General features: G+C 48.1%; 1 protein-coding gene across 2 annotated transcripts in view; it reads left to right on the plus strand.

The window, feature by feature from the left end:
- Positions 1-15977, plus strand: part of MBOAT2 (membrane bound O-acyltransferase domain containing 2) — a 492510-nt gene that overhangs the window by 436432 nt on the left and 40101 nt on the right. For both annotated transcript variants that reach the window (XM_063915448.1, XM_063915449.1), the window contains exon 10: positions 15795-15859. In XM_063915448.1, the coding sequence (XP_063771518.1) occupies positions 15795-15859 (65 nt within the window). The remainder of the gene's footprint in view (positions 1-15794; positions 15860-15977) is intronic.

Consider the following 15977-nt stretch of genomic DNA (forward strand, 5'->3'; position numbering starts at 1 on the left):
TCAATATGATTGTGACTGAATGATATGTGTTTCATGGCTGTTAAGCTTTCTCTCCTCAGCCAAAAGTAAAGTCATATTCAGTAACTAGTATGCAATAATTGGTTATTAATAATATATCAACATAACACTGAATCTATGTTAATAATATATTATTAACAATCGGTGCATAAGCAGCTGCCTCCCCCAGGTGCACTGCACAATCAGTGCAGCAGCTGAATAACTAGCTGAGCCAACTCCCAGAGGACTGAGTCACTCCCTCCATGAGTCACCAGCACTGAGTCTCTGGCAACTCACTGAATCATGTGCACTGTCTCTGCAATACATTCCAATCCAAATGAGCCATGACTCATGTGTCGAGACACTGACTCGAGACTACTGACAGCGACGGTATCGGAAGGCCACAGAGCCGGGCGAGTAGGAGCTGAGTGCACCGGTAGTGGCTGGGAGTGTCATAGACTGGGCTGAGGTAGCCGCCGCCAGAGCCGCCCAACGGGAGGAGCTCCCGGTCGGAGGCCCCGCCTGCTATCTCCGCATTGAGGCAGCCATATCCGCCCAAGATCCGCCTAGCGGGAGGATACACACCCTGAAACACCGCCCTGCCAGCCCACGCCCGGTCACGGTTAGAGCAACAGCAACGGGAGCCGTCCCACAGGAGAAGATACAGGCATAAGGAGCCACCCTCCAGCAGCGCAGTCCTAGCTGGCTGGTACATTGATCCAGCAACAACCATGAGTGACAATACCCATCACTGGGGTCCTAATAAGTAGAGGCTTTACCCTACCCATTTTTAGCCAGTAGCCGCTGCATAGGATTAGCCTCCTATAGGTCTAATACATACAGTCTTCAGCCACTAAGTATATGCTGCCTAGCTAGTGATGGTATAACAGAGAATTTGGAGATACTTACCTGCATAGGTTGCCCTGCGCATCTAAATTAGAGAGAGAGAACTGGAGGACATTCCACCTGCAATAAAGTACAGGGAATTACTCTATATCCAGTTATATTTAAGCCGAAGGAACTGATAATGAGGGCTAATATAGTCACCTAAGCAAGGAAATTATACAAACAAATAATACACCTCACACTCTAAGGCTACAGCAAGAGCCCTAGGAACCCACTCCCTTGGCAGTAATGACCTACCATTATTCTGAATAGTTTGTGACAAAACCCATGGGTCTATTGCTATGTTAATGACTTATATGAGGCTGACTGTGCCACAAAGGCCCACCTCTATAGTCGACCCATTGCGATATTTCTCACTAGGACGTCCAGAAACACATATCCAGATTGGATACAAACTAGCCTCTTATCGGAGTGTAGAGCTACAATATTCGCCTGATATCGGCCACAGAGCAGCTGTCAGAGGCGGAGAAACTCCAGACAAACTAAATCGTCAAAAGCCACCCCCACCCCCCAGGATCCATAAGGAGCTTCATAGACGGTAGTTAGCGGAGTTTCCTGAGGGAACTGTTTCAATGCACTGAACTATATATATACATATATTTGCAAATATATAACATAAACCATAGGGGTAGGTTGGTTGAGGAAAGGGGTTGTATAGCTGATAAGACTGTAACTGTATATGATATATGTCTTTCATGTGTTCACAAGAAGTGTTATTGTAATGGGTTGTCCTGTTAATGATAGAAGAAAAGTAAAGTTATAAAATACTCTGAAGTGTAGTATGTTACTGGTAGCACACATAGCCACCGCAGAGGAAGAAAGGGAAAACGCCGGGTAACGACAACCACTATCAGGAAGGTAACCCAGGTATCTACCGCGTGAAAGTAATATTGTAATTTCTCTAACGTCCTAAGTGGATGCTGGGGACTCCGTAAGGACCATGGGGAATAGCGGCTCCGCAGGAGACTGGGCACAAAGTAAAAAGCTTTAGGACTACCTGGTGTGCACTGGCTCCTCCCCCTATGACCCTCCTCCAAGCCTCAGTTAAGATTTTGTGCCCGAACGAGAAGGGTGCACACTAGGTGGCTCTCCTGAGCTGCTTAGAGAAAAAGTTTAAAGTAGGTTTTTTAATTTCAGTGAGACCTGCTGGCAACAGGCTCACTGCATCGAGGGACTAAGGGGAGAAGAAGCGAACTCACCTGCGTGCAGAGTGGATTGGGCTTCTTAGGCTACTGGACATTAGCTCCAGAGGGACGATCACAGGCCCAGCCATGGATGGGTCCCGGAGCCGCGCCGCCGTCCCCCTTACAGAGCCAGAAGACTGAAGAGTCCGGAAAATCGGCGGCAGAAGACGTCCTGTCTTCATTAAGGTAGCGCACAGCACCGCAGCTGTGCGCCATTGCTCTCAGCACACTTCACACTCCGGTCACTGAGGGTGCAGGGCGCTGGGGGGGGGGGCGCCCTGAGACGCAATAGAAATACCTTTTCTCTGACGTCCTAGTGGATGCTGGGGACTCCGTCAGGACCATGGGGATATAGCGGCTCCGCAGGAGACAGGGCACAATAATAAAAGCTTTAGGATCAGGTGGTGTGCACTGGCTCCTCCCCCTATGACCCTCCTCCAAGCCTTAGTTAGATTTTTGTGCCCGACGAGAAGGGTGCAATCTAGGTGGCTCTCCTGAGCTGCTTAGAATAAAAGTTTAAGTTAGGTTTTTTATTTTCAGTGAGTCCTGCTGGCAACAGGCTCACTGCTACGAGGGACTTAGGGGAGAGAAGAAAACTCACCTGCGTGCAGGATGGATTTGCTTCTTAGGCTACTGGACACCATTAGCTCCAGAGGGAGTCGGAACACAGGTCTCACCCTGGGGTTCGTCCCGGAGCCGTGCCGCCGACCCCCCTTGCAGATGCCGAAGTTGAAGAGGTCCAGAAACAGGCGGCAGAAGACTTTCAGTCTTCATAAGGTAGCGCACAGCACTGCAGCTGTGCGCCATTGTTGTCAGCACACTTCACCAACAGTCACCAACTGTCACTGAGGGTGCAGGGCGCTAGGGGGGGGCGCCCTGGGCAGCAATGTATAATACCTTTTTATGGCTAAAATACATCCCATATAGCCCTTGAGGCTATATGGATGTATTTAACCCCTGCCAGATCTCACAAACTCCGGGAGAAGAGCCCGCCGAAAAGGGGGCGGGGCCTATTCTCCTCAGCACACGGCGCCATTTTCCTGCTCAGCTCTGCTGTGAGGAAGGCTCCCAGGCTCTCCCCTGCACTGCACTACAGAAACAGGGTTAAAACAGAGAGGGGGGGCACTTATTTGGCGATATGATTACATATATAAAAATGCTATAAGGGAAAACACTTGTATAAGGGGTTGTCCCTGTATAATTATAGCGTTTTTGGTGTGTGCTGGCAAACTCTCCCTCTGTCTCCCCAAAGGGCTAGTGGGGTCCTGTCCTCTGTCAGAGCATTCCCTGTGTGTGTGCTGTGTGTCGGTACGTGTGTGTCGACATGTAGGAGGACGATGTTGGTGAGGAGGCGGAGCAAATTGCCTGTATTGGTGATGTCACTCTCTAGGGAGTCGACACTGGAATGGATGGCTTATTTAGGAATTACGTGATAATGTCAACACGCTGTAAGGTCGGTTGACGACATGAGACGGCCGGCAAACAAATTAGTACCTGTCCAGGCGTCTCAGACACCGTCAGGGGCTTGTAAAAACGCCCATTTACCTCAGTCGGTCGACACAGACACAGACACGGACACTGACTCCAGTGTCGACGGTGAAGAAACAAACGTATTTTCCTTTAGGGCCACACGTTTCATGTTAAGGGCAATGAAGGAGGTGTTACATATTTCTGATACTACAAGTACCACAAATAAGGGTATTATGTAGGGTGTGAATAAACTACTTGTAGTTTTTCCTGAATCAGATAAATTAAATGAAGTGTGTGATGATACGTGGGTTTCCTCCGATAGAAAATTATTGGCGGTATACCCTTTCCCGCCAGAAGTTAGGGCGAGTTGGGAAACACACCTTAGGGTGAATAAGGCGCTCACACGCTTATAAAAACAAGTGGCGTTACCGTCTCCAGATACGGCAGCCCTCAAGGAGCCAGCTGATAGGAAGCTGAAAAATATCCTAAAAGTATATACACATATACTGGTGTTATACTACGACCAGCAATCGCCTCAGCCTGGATGTGCAGCGCTGAGGGGGCTTGGTCGGATTTCCTGACTGAAAATATTGATACCCTTGACAGGGACAAGATTTTATTGACTATAGAGCATTTTAAGGATGCATTTCTATATATGCGAGATGCGCAGAGGGATATTTGCATTCTGGCATCAAGAGTAAATGTGATGTCCATATCTGCCAGACGACAGTGGTTAGGTGATGCAGATTCCAGACGGCACATGGAAGTATTGCCGTATAAAGGGGCGGTCCATCGGACCTGGTGGCCATGGCAAGAGCTGAAAAATCCACCTTTTGTTACCCCAAGTCACATCTCAGCAGAAAAGGACACAGTCTTTTCAGTCTCAGTCCTTTCGTCCCCAAAAGGGCAGGCGGGCAAAAGGGCCAGTCATATCTGCCCAGGGGTAGAGGAAAGGGAAGAAGACTGCAGCAGGCAGCCCATTCCCAGGAACAGAAGCCCTCCACAGCTTCTGCCAAGTCCGCAGCATGACGCTGGGGCCGTACAAGCGGACTCAGGTGCGGTAGGGGGTCATCTCAAGAGTTTCAGCACGCAGTGGGCTCACTCACAAGTGGACTCCTGGATCCTACACGTAGTATCCCAGGTGTACATTGGAAATTCGAGACGTCTCCCCCTCACAAGTTCCTGAAGTCTGCTTTACCAACGTCTCCCTCCGACAGGGAGGCAGTATTGGGAACAATTCACAGGCTGTATTCCCAGCAGGTGATAATCAAAGTACCCCTTCTACAACAAGGGAAGGGGTATTATTCCACACTATATTGTGGTACTGAAGCCAGACGGCTAGGTGAGATCTGAAATATTTGAACACTTACATACAAGCGTTCAAATCAAGATGGAGTCACTCAGAGCAGTGATAGCGAACCAGGAAGAAGGGGACGATATGGTGTCACTGGATATCAGGGACGCTTACCTACATGTCCAAATTTGCCCTTCTCACCAAGGGTACCTCAGGTTCGTGGTACAGAACTGTCACTATCAGTTCAGACGCTGCCGTTTGGATTGTCCACGGCACCCCGGGTCTTTACCAAGGTAATGGCCGAAATGATGATTCTTCTTAAAAGAAATATGGACGCTTTCCTGATAAGGGCAAGGTCCAGAGAACAGTTGGAGGTCGGAGTAGCACTATCTTAAGTAGTTCTACGACAGCACGAGTGGATTCTAAATATTCCAAAATCGCATTTTTTTCCGACGACGCGTCTACTGTTCCTAGGGATGATTCTGGACACAGTCCAGAAAAGGATGTTTTCTCCCGGAGAAGAAAGCCAGGGAGTTATCCGAGCTAGTCAGGAACCTCCTAAAACCAGGAAAAGTATCAGTGCATCATTGCACAAGGATCCTGTGAAAAATGGTGGTTTCTTACAAAGCGATCCCATTCGGTAGATTTCACGCAAGAACCTTTACGTGGGATCTGCTGGAAAAATGGTCTGGATCGCATCTTCAGATGCATCAGCGGATAACCCTGTCTCCAAGGACAAGGGTGTTTCTTCTGCGGTGGCTGCAGAGTGCTCATCTATGAAAGGGCCGCAGATTCGGCATTCAGGACTGGGTCCTGGTGACCACGGATGCCAGCCTGAGTGGCTGGGGAGCAGTCACACAAGGAAAAAATTTCCAGAGAGTGTGATCGAGTCTGGAGACTTCTCTCCACATAAATATACTGGAGCTAAGGGAAATTTACAATGCTCTAAGCTTAGCAAGACCTCTGCTTCAAGGTCAGCCGGTATTGATCCAGTGGGACAACATCACGGCAGTCGCCCACGTAAACAGACAGGGCGGCACAAGAAGCAGGAGGGAAATGGCAGAAACTGCAAGGATTCTTCGCTGGGCGAAAAATCATGTGATAACACTCTCAGCAGTGTTCATTCCGGGAGTGGAAAACTGGGAAGCAGACTTCCTCAGCAGGCATGACCTCCACCCGGGAGAGTGGGGACTTCATCGGGAAGTCTTCCACATGATTGTAAACCGTTGGGAAAAACCAAAGGTGGACATGATGGCGTCCCGCCTGAACAAAAAACTAGATATTGCGCCAGGTCTAGGGACCCTCAGGCAATAGCGGTGGACGCTCTGGTAACACTGTGGATGTACCAGTCAGAGTATGTGTTCCCTCCTATGCCTCTCATACAAAAAGTACTGAGAATCATAAGAGGGAGATGAGTAAGAATGATACTCGTGGTTCCGGATTGGCCAAGAAGGACTTGGTACCCGAAACTTCAAGAGATGTTCACGGAAGACCCGTGGCCTCTACCTTTAAGAAAGGACCTGCTCCAGCAGGGGCCTTGTCTGTTCCAAGACTTACCGCGGCCGCGTTTGACGGCATGGCGGTTGAACGCCGGATCCTGAAAGGGCATTCCAGATGAAGTCATCCCTACCCTGGTCGAAGACAGGAAGGATGTAACCGCAAAACATTTTCACCGCATTTGGCGAAGATATGTTGCGTGGTGTGAGGCCAAGAAGGCCCCTACAGAGGAATTCCAACTGGGTCGTTTCCTACATTTCCTGAAAACAGGACTGTCTATGGGCCTAAAATTAGGGTCCATTAAGGTTCAAATTTCGGCCCTGTCGAATTTCTTCCAGAAAGAACTGGCTTTAGTGCCTGACGTTCAGATGTTTGTAAAAGGGGTACTGCATATACAGCCTCCTTTTGTGCCCCAGTGGCACCTTGGGATCTCAATGTTGTTTTGAGTTTCCTAAAGTCACATTGGTTTGAACCACTCACCACTGTGGACTTAAAATATCTCACATGGAAGGTGACGATGCTATTAGCCCTGGCTTCAGCCAGGCGTGTGTCAGAATTGGCGGCTTTATCATATATAAAGCCCTTAATTAATTTTTCATTCTGACAGGGCAGAATTGAGGACTCGTCCTCAATTTCTCCTTAAGGTGTTTTCTGTTTTTCACATGAACCAACCTATTGTGGTACCTGCGGGTACTAGGGACTTGGAGGACTCCAAGTTACTTGACGTTGTCAGGGCCCTGAAAAATGTTTCCAGGAAGGCTGGAGTCAGAAAATCTGACTCGCTGTTTAGCCTGTATGCACCCAACAAGATGGGTGCTCCTGCTTCTAAGCAGACGATTGCTCGCTGGATTTGTAATACAATTCAGTTTACACATTCTGTGGCAGGCCTGCCACAGCCAAAATCGGTAAAAGCCCATTCCAAAAGGAAGGGGGCTCATCTTGGGCGACTGCCCGAGGGGTCTCGGCTTTACAACTTTGCCGAGCAGTTACTTGGTCAGGGGAAAACACGTTTGCTAAATTCTACAAATTTGATACCCTGGCTGAGGAGGACATGGAGTTCTCTCATTCGGTGCTGCAGGGTCATCCGCACTCTCCCGCCCGTTTGGGAGCTTTGGTATAATCCCCATGGTCCTGACGGAGTCCCCAGCATCCACTAGGACGTCAGAGAAAATAAGATTTTACTTACCGATAAATCTATTTCTCGTAGTCCGTAGTGGATGCTGGGCGCCCATCCCAAGTGCGGATTGTCTGCAATACTTGTACATAGTTATTGTTACAAAAATCGGGTTATTCTTGTTGTGAGCCATCTTTTCAGAGGCTCCTTCGTTGTTATCATACTGTTAACTGGGTTCAGATCACAGGTTGTACGGTGTGATTGGTGTGGCTGGTATGAGTCTTACCCGGGATTCAATATCCTTCCTTATTATGCACGCTCGTCCGGGCACAGTATCCTAACTGAGGCTTGGAGGAGGGTCATAGGGGGAGGAGCCAGTGCACACCACCTGATCCTAAAGCTTTTATTATTGTGCCCTGTCTCCTGCGGAGCCGCTATATCCCCATGGTCCTGACGGAGTCCCCAGCATCCACTACGGACTACGAGAAATAGATTTATCGGTAAGTAAAATCTTATTTTTTTGGCTAAAAATACATCACATATAGCTCCTGGGCTATATGGATGTATTTAACCCCTGCCTAAATTACAATAAAAAAGCGGGAGAAGGGCCGCCGAAAAGGGGGCGGAGCCTATCTCCTCAGCACACTGGCGCCATTTTTTCCTCACAGCTCCGTTGGAGGAAGGCTCCCTGACTCTCCGCTGCAGTCCTGCACTACAGAAACAGGGTAAAACAAGAGAGGGGGGGCATAAAATTGGCATATAAAGATATACAGCAGCTATATTAGGGAAAAACACTTATATAAGGTTATCCCTGTATATATATAGCGCTCTGGTGTGTGCTGGCAAACTCTCCCTCTGTCTCCCCAAAGGGCTAGTGGGGTCCTGTCCTCTATCAGAGCATTCCCTGTGTGTGTGCGGTGTGTCGGTACGTTGTGTCGACATGTATGAGGAGGAAAATGGTGTGGAGGCGGAGCAATTGCCTGTGTTAGTGATGTCACCCTCTAGGGAGTCGACACCTGACTGGATGATCTTATGGAAAGAATTACGTGATAGTGTCAGCACTTTACAAAAGTCTGTTGACGACATGAGACAGCCGGATAATCAGTTAATACAGGCGTCTCAAACACCGTCAGGGGCTCTAAAGCGCCCGTTACATCAGGTCGATACAGACACAGACACGGACACTGTGTCGACGGTGAAGAAACAAACGTATTTTCTAGTAGGGCTACACGTTACATGATCACGGCAATGAAGGAGGTTTTGAACATTTCTGATACTACAAGTACCACAAAAAAGGGTATTATGTGGGGTGTGAAAAAACTACCCGGAGTTTTTCCTGAATCAGATGAATTAAATGAGGTGTGTGATGAAGCGTGGGTTTCCCCCGATAAAAAACTGCTAATTTCTAAAAAATTATTGGCATTATACCCTTTCCCGCCAGAGGTTAGGGCGCGCTGGGAAACACCCCCTAGGGTGGATAAGGCGCTCACACGCTTATCAAAACAAGTGGCGTTACCGTCTCCTGATACGGCCGCCCTCAAGGAACCAGCTGATAGGAAGCTGGAAAATGTCCTAAAAAGTATATACACACATACTGGTATTATACTGCGACCAGCAATCGCCTCAGCCTGGATGTGCAGTGCTGGGGTGGCTTGGTCGGATTCCCTGACTGAAAATATTGATACCCTGGACAGGGACAATATATTATTGACTATAGAGCGTTTAAAAGATGCGTTTCTATATATGCGAGATGCACAGAGGGATATTTGCACTCTGGCATCAAGAGTAAGTGCGATGTCCATTTCTGCCAGAAGAGGATTATGGACGCGACAGTGGTCAGGGGATGCGGATTCCAAACGGCATATGGAAGTATTGCCGTATAAAGGGGAGGAGTTATTTGGGGTCGGTCTATCGGACTTGGTGACCACGGCAACGGCCGGGAAATCCACCTTTCTACCCCAAGTCACCTCGCAGCAGAAAAAGATACCGTCTTTTCAGGCTCAGTCCTTTCGTCCCCATAAGGGCAAGCGGGCAAAAGGCCACTCATATCTGCCCCGGGGCAGAGGAAGGGGGAAAAGACTGCAGCAGACAGCCTCTTCCCACGAACAGAAGCCCTCCCCCGCTTCTGCCAAGTCCTCAGCATGACGCTGGGGCCTTACAAGCGGACTCAGGCACGGTGGGGGCCCGTCTCAAGATTTTCAGCGCGCAGTGGGCTCACTCGCAAGTGGACCCCTGGATCCTGCAGGTAGTATCTCAGGGGTACAAATTGGAATTCGAGACGTCTCCCCCTCGCCGGTTCCTGAAGTCTGCTTTACCAACGTCTCCCCCCGACAGGGAGGCGATATTGGAAGCCATTCACAAGCTGTATTCCCAGCAGGTGATAATCAAGGTACCCCTCCTACAACAGGGAAAGGGGTATTATTCCACGCTGTTTGTGGTACCGAAGCCGGACGGCTCGGTGAGACCCATTTTAAATCTGAAATCCTTGAACACTTACATAAGAAGGTTCAAGTTCAAGATGGAGTCACTCAGAGCAGTGATAGCGAACCTGGAAGAAGGGGACTATATGGTGTCTCTGGACATCAAGGATGCTTACCTCCATGTCCCAATTTGCCCTTCTCACCAAGGGTACCTCAGGTTTGTGGTACAGAACTGTCATTATCAGTTTCAGACGCTGCCGTTTGGATTGTCCACGGCACCCCGGGTCTTTACCAAGGTAATGGCCGAAATGATGATTCTTCTTCGAAGAAAAGGCGTCTTAATTATCCCTTACTTGGACGATCTCCTGATAAGGGCAAGGTCCAGAGAACAGTTAGAGGTCGGAGTAGCACTATCTCAAATAGTACTACGACAGCACGGTTGGATTCTAAATATTCCAAAATCGCAGCTGATTCCGACGACACGTCTGCTGTTCCTAGGGATGATTCTGGGCACAGTCCAGAAAAAGGTGTTTCTCCCGGAGGAGAAAGCCAGGGAGTTATCCGACCTAGTCAGGAACCTCCTAAGACCAGGCCAGGTGTCAGTGCATCAATGCACAAAGTTCCTGGGAAAGATGGTGGCTTCTTACGAAGCGATTCCATTCGGCAGATTCCACGCAAGAACTTTTCAGTGGGATCTGCTGGACAAATGGTCCGGATCGCATCTTCAAATGCATCAGCGGATAACCCTGTCTCCAAGGACAAGGGTGTCTCTCCTGTGGTGGTTACAGAGTGCTCATCTCCTAGAGGGCCGCAGATTCGGCATTCAGGATTGGGTCCTGGTGACCACGGATGCCAGCCTGAGAGGCTGGGGAGCAGTCACACAGGGAAGAAATTTCCAGGGCTTGTGGTCAAGCATGGAAACGTCACTTCACATAAATATCCTGGAACTAAGGGCCATTTACAATGCCCTAAGTCAGGCAAGGCCTCTGCTTCAGGGTCAGTCGGTGTTGATCCAGTCGGACAACATCACGGCAGTCGCCCACGTAAACAGACAGGGCGGCACAAGAAGCAGGAGGGCAATGACGGAAGTTGCAAGGATTCTTCGCTGGGCGGAAAATCATGTGATAGCACTGTCAGCAGTGTTCATTCCGGGAGTGGATAACTGGGAAGCAGACTTCCTCAGCAGACACGATCTCCACCCGGGGGAGTGGGGACTTCACCCAGAAGTCTTCCACATGATTGTGAACCGTTGGGAAAAACCAAAGGTGGACATGATGGTGTCCCGCCTCAACAAAAAACTGGACAGATATTGCGCCAGGTCAAGGGACCCTCAGGCAATAGCTGTGGACGCTCTGGTAACACCGTGGGTGTACCGATCAGTGTATGTGTTCCCTCCTCTGCCTCTCATACCCAAAGTATTGAGAATCATAAGAAGGAGAGGAGTAAAGACTATACTCGTGGCTCCGGATTGGCCAAGAAGGACTTGGTACCCGGAACTTCAAGAGATGCTCACGGAAGACCCGTGGCCTCTACCTCTAAGAAAGGACCTGCTCCAGCAGGGACCATGTCTGTTTCAAGACTTACCGCGGCTGCGTTTGACGGCATGGCGGTTGAACGCCGGATCCTGAAGGAAAAAGGCATTCCGGATGAAGTCATCCCTACCCTGATCAAAGCCAGGAAGGATGTAACTGTGCAACATTATCACCGTATTTGGCGTAAATATGTTGCGTGGTGTGAGGCCAGGAAGGCCCCTACAGAGGAATTTCAACTGGGTCGTTTCCTGCATTTCCTGCAAACAGGACTGTCTATGGGCCTAAAATTAGGGTCCATTGAGGTTCAAATTTCGGCCCTGTCAATATTCTTCCAAAAAGAACTAGCTTCAGTTCCTGAAGTTCAGACGTTTGTCAAGGGGGTACTGCATATACAGCCTCCTTTTGTGCCTCCAGTGGCACCTTGGGATCTCAATGTAGTTTTGGGATTCCTAAAATCACATTGGTTTGAACCACTCACCACTGTGGACTTAAAATATCTCACATGGAAAGTGGTAATGATGTTAGCCCTGGCTTCAGCCAGGCGTGTATCAGAATTGGCGGCTTTATCCTATAAAAGCCCTTACCTAATTTTTCATACGGATAGGGCAGAATTGAGGACTCGGCCTCAATTTCTTCCTAAGGTGGTTTCAGCATTTCACTTAAACCAGCATATTGTGGTGCCTGCGGCTACTAGGGACTTGGAGGATTCCAAGTTGCTAGACGTAGTCCGGGCCCTGAAAATATATGTTTCCAGGACGGCTGGAGTCAGAAAATCTGACTCGCTGTTTATCCTGTATGCACCCAACAAGCTGGGTGCTCCTGCTTCTAAGCAGACGATTGCTCGTTGGATTTGTAGTACAATTCAGCTTGCACATTCTGTGGCAGGCCTGCCACAGCCAAAATCTGTAAAAGCCCATTCCACACGGAAAGTGGGCTCATCTTGGGCGGCTGCCCGAGGGGTCTCGGCTTTACAACTTTGCCGAGCAGCTACTTGGTCAGGGGCAAACACGTTTGCTAAATTCTACAAATTTGATACCCTGGCTGAGGAGGACCTGGAGTTCTCTCATTCGGTGCTGCAGAGTCATCCGCACTCTCCCGCCCGTTTGGGAGCTTTGGTATAATCCCCATGGTCCTTACGGAGTCCCCAGCATCCACTTAGGACGTTAGAGAAAATAAGAATTTACTTACCGATAATTCTATTTCTCATAGTCCGTAGTGGATGCTGGGCGCCCATCCCAAGTGCGGATTGTCTGCAATACTTGTACATAGTTATTGTTACAAAAATCGGGTTATTATTGTTGTGAGCCATCTTTTCAGAGGCTCCTTTGTTATCATGCTGTTAACTGGGTTCAGATCACAAGTTGTACGGTGTGATTGGTGTGGCTGGTATGAGTCTTACCCGGGATTCAAAATCCTTCCTTATTGTGTACGCTCGTCCGGGCACAGTATCCTAACTGAGGCTTGGAGGAGGGTCATAGGGGGAGGAGCCAGTGCACACCAGGTAGTCCTAAAGCTTTTTACTTTGTGCCCAGTCTCCTGCGGAGCCGCTATTCCCCATGGTCCTTACGGAGTCCCCAGCATCCACTACGGACTATGAGAAATAGAATTATCGGTAAGTAAATTCTTATTATTGGTTACAGGGTTTTCTCAAACCTCCCCCTATACCATTTTCATGCATTGTGGTACAAAGGTTTGAGTGGAGGCACTTACGTAGAAATCTGATACATTCAGGGAAAGTGAGGGCTACATTTGCCTACACTATCTCTGATGTGGAGAAAAGGTGATAATTTAAGGTGCTCAGTCCATCCTAGATGAGGCTTCTATATCAACCCAGTGATAAAAAGTGATGCAATTATGTTTCTAGATGTTTAGCTATACTAGGGACCCCTAACCGTTCCCAGAATTGGGCTTCTGGAAATTAACTCTAGCTCTTTTGCCAAACCAAATATACAGTATGCCACCAACCGCCGACAGCGGCCACGGGCCCAGGTACTTAGAGGGGGCATCAACCATTGATGGCTGTAGGAAACTCCGGTTTGGGAAACGTTTCTCTTTAATCAATACTCCCATCACTCCAATATAGTACAACCCTGATTATCCTTCTGGCTTTTAGCCAGAGACTTTTGGCCTGTGGGTTGGCCTGCTGGTGGTCAGTGGCAGGTTGTGCTACTTTCAGAAGGTACAAGAGAAATTTTCCCTTTCCGAGCCACGAACGGCAGAGGTTTTCCCAGTTATGGGCAGACCACTGATTTTGTTCTAGCTGAAGCACTGAGAGACCTGATGGAGATATTCACAGTTGGATGAGAATTATGCTCAAACATCTTGCAATCTAAATAAAAGGAAACCAAAGGGGAAGGAAACGTATGGGCCTATATACAGGGTCGTCAAATATGGTCCACGTTCTCCCCACCAAACTGCCCGTTGCCTCTTATTTCACAACCTACAGATGTGTCCCCATACTCTACTGCCGTAGTTGCACCAAACAGTCCGTCTCAGGCCCTCATTCCGAGTTGTTCGCTCGCTAGCTGCTTTTAGCAGCATTGCACACGCTAGGCCGCCGCCCTCTGGGAGTGTATCTTAGCAGAATAGCGAACGAAAGATTAGCAGAACTGCTACTAAATAATTCTTTGCAGTTTCTGAGTAGCTCCAGACCTACTCACAGATTGCGATCAGCTCAGTCCGTTTAGTTCCTGGTTTGACGTCACAAACACGCCCTGCGTTCGGCCAGCCACTCCCCCGTTTCTCCAGACACTCCCGCGTTTTTCCCTGACACGCCAGCGTTTTTTAGCACACTCCCGGAAAACGCTCAGTTACCTCCCAGAAACGCCCCTTTCCTGTCAATCATTTACCGATCAGCAGTGCGACTGAAAAGCGTCATACGAACACCAGCAAAACTGCAAAGTTTTTAGTTAAATAACTTAGCGCATGCGCGCTGCGTACCATGCGCATTTAGCAGCAAATCGCAGCATAGCGAAAATCGGCAACGAGCGAACAACTCGGAATGACCCCCTCAGTGCACTAGTTCCTGTGCAAGCATCTTTTTCACTCTCATGTGTGTCTTATCTGCTTCTTTAGACTGTACTGTTTAATTTGATGTTTGACACTTGTACATCTGTGTACAACTAAGTGTGAGTCTGTATATGCAGTGCTTCGATGCAGTGGCCACGGTATTTCTCACGCCAAGTTCCGTTCTCCTTTATCTGCTACTTTACATATTTAAAACTAATCCCTGTGCAGTGAAAACTACAGCCTGGTGTCTCTGGTACAGATTGAATGTGGTTTTGCTGTGTCTGCGGTGCCAAGAGGATGCACATCTAATAAACACTTGCTACAGTACTCCGCTCTGTGCGGCTTACTCATGGCATGTTGCATACTGAGGATAGATGAATAAGGTCACAGGTATATGCAGCCCACCGAAAACTTTGCAAAGTGGTGTAAAGGGTTGCTTAAGATTAGCACTGCCTCAAAACCTCCTGGCACGCAGCTCAGATGTAAGGGAGGCAGTGCAAGCACCAGGAGTGCCCTTGACGGTTTATAAAACTTGCAGCATATTTGCCTTGTCTACATTGTAAATCAGATTGTAGTACAGTATGAAACACACAAGGTGAGTGGAGCAGGTTATTATGAGGTCACGTTATATGCTAGATTGAAAGGATGAGTTTTAGGTAGAATTGAAAGACTTGGAAGACCCAGCGAGTGTCTGGCGGCACAAGGAAGGGTGATCGAGACGAGAGGGTAAAGTGTCATTTCGCCACGCTTTGGACAAGGTTACTATTCCTAATCGTAGTCCACGTGAGTGGTAAATAAATCAAAAGTTGAACAATATGTGAAAAAAAAACCCCCAACCATAGCCATGTCAACCTTAAGCACTGTCTACCTTTTACCTTTCAACCTAACCTAATGCATGTCAACCATGTGGTGTTGCCCTATTGACTGTCTGTCTATATATTGGAACCCGCTATGCACTATCCTCTGCACTGATCACATGACCTCTCTGTAAGCCACACCCCCAAACACATTAAGCCTTCCTCTCTACCAGCTTGGACTGTATTTGCACAATGCAATGGGTCCGTACTTTGGTCGCAGTGTTTCCTGAGTAATCAATCTGCTTTCATAGAGATACACACCCTAATACTTAATCTCAGATAATATACAGTAATGGTAATTACTAATTATATAAGTATTAGTAATGGTAATAATGTTTATTATCTAGAAAATGTTTTACCAGTAATAAAACAAAACCATTGTGATAAATATAGTTTTTCAGTGTTGCATTTGTTAATTGTAGAATATAGATTGTAGTCTCTTTATATGCTGTAGTAATGTTAGTGGAGGAATGCAGTTTCAGACCCCGTATTTTTATGGTTTTTTACATTGCAGTTTTCTACAAGCTTTAAGATGTTCATTGATAACTGGAATATACAGACTGCATTGTGGCTGAAGAGGTACGAAAGCTCTACTCCTGCGTCATATCAATGTCCTTCCACACGATTGCTCCATTAACTTACCTACCGAATGCATACCATACCTCCTAACATGACCCTCTTCAGAAGGGACACAATG

This window comes from Pseudophryne corroboree, chromosome 4 (genome assembly GCF_028390025.1).
Source record: "Pseudophryne corroboree isolate aPseCor3 chromosome 4, aPseCor3.hap2, whole genome shotgun sequence".
NCBI classification, from domain to species: Eukaryota; Metazoa; Chordata; class Amphibia; order Anura; family Myobatrachidae; genus Pseudophryne; species Pseudophryne corroboree.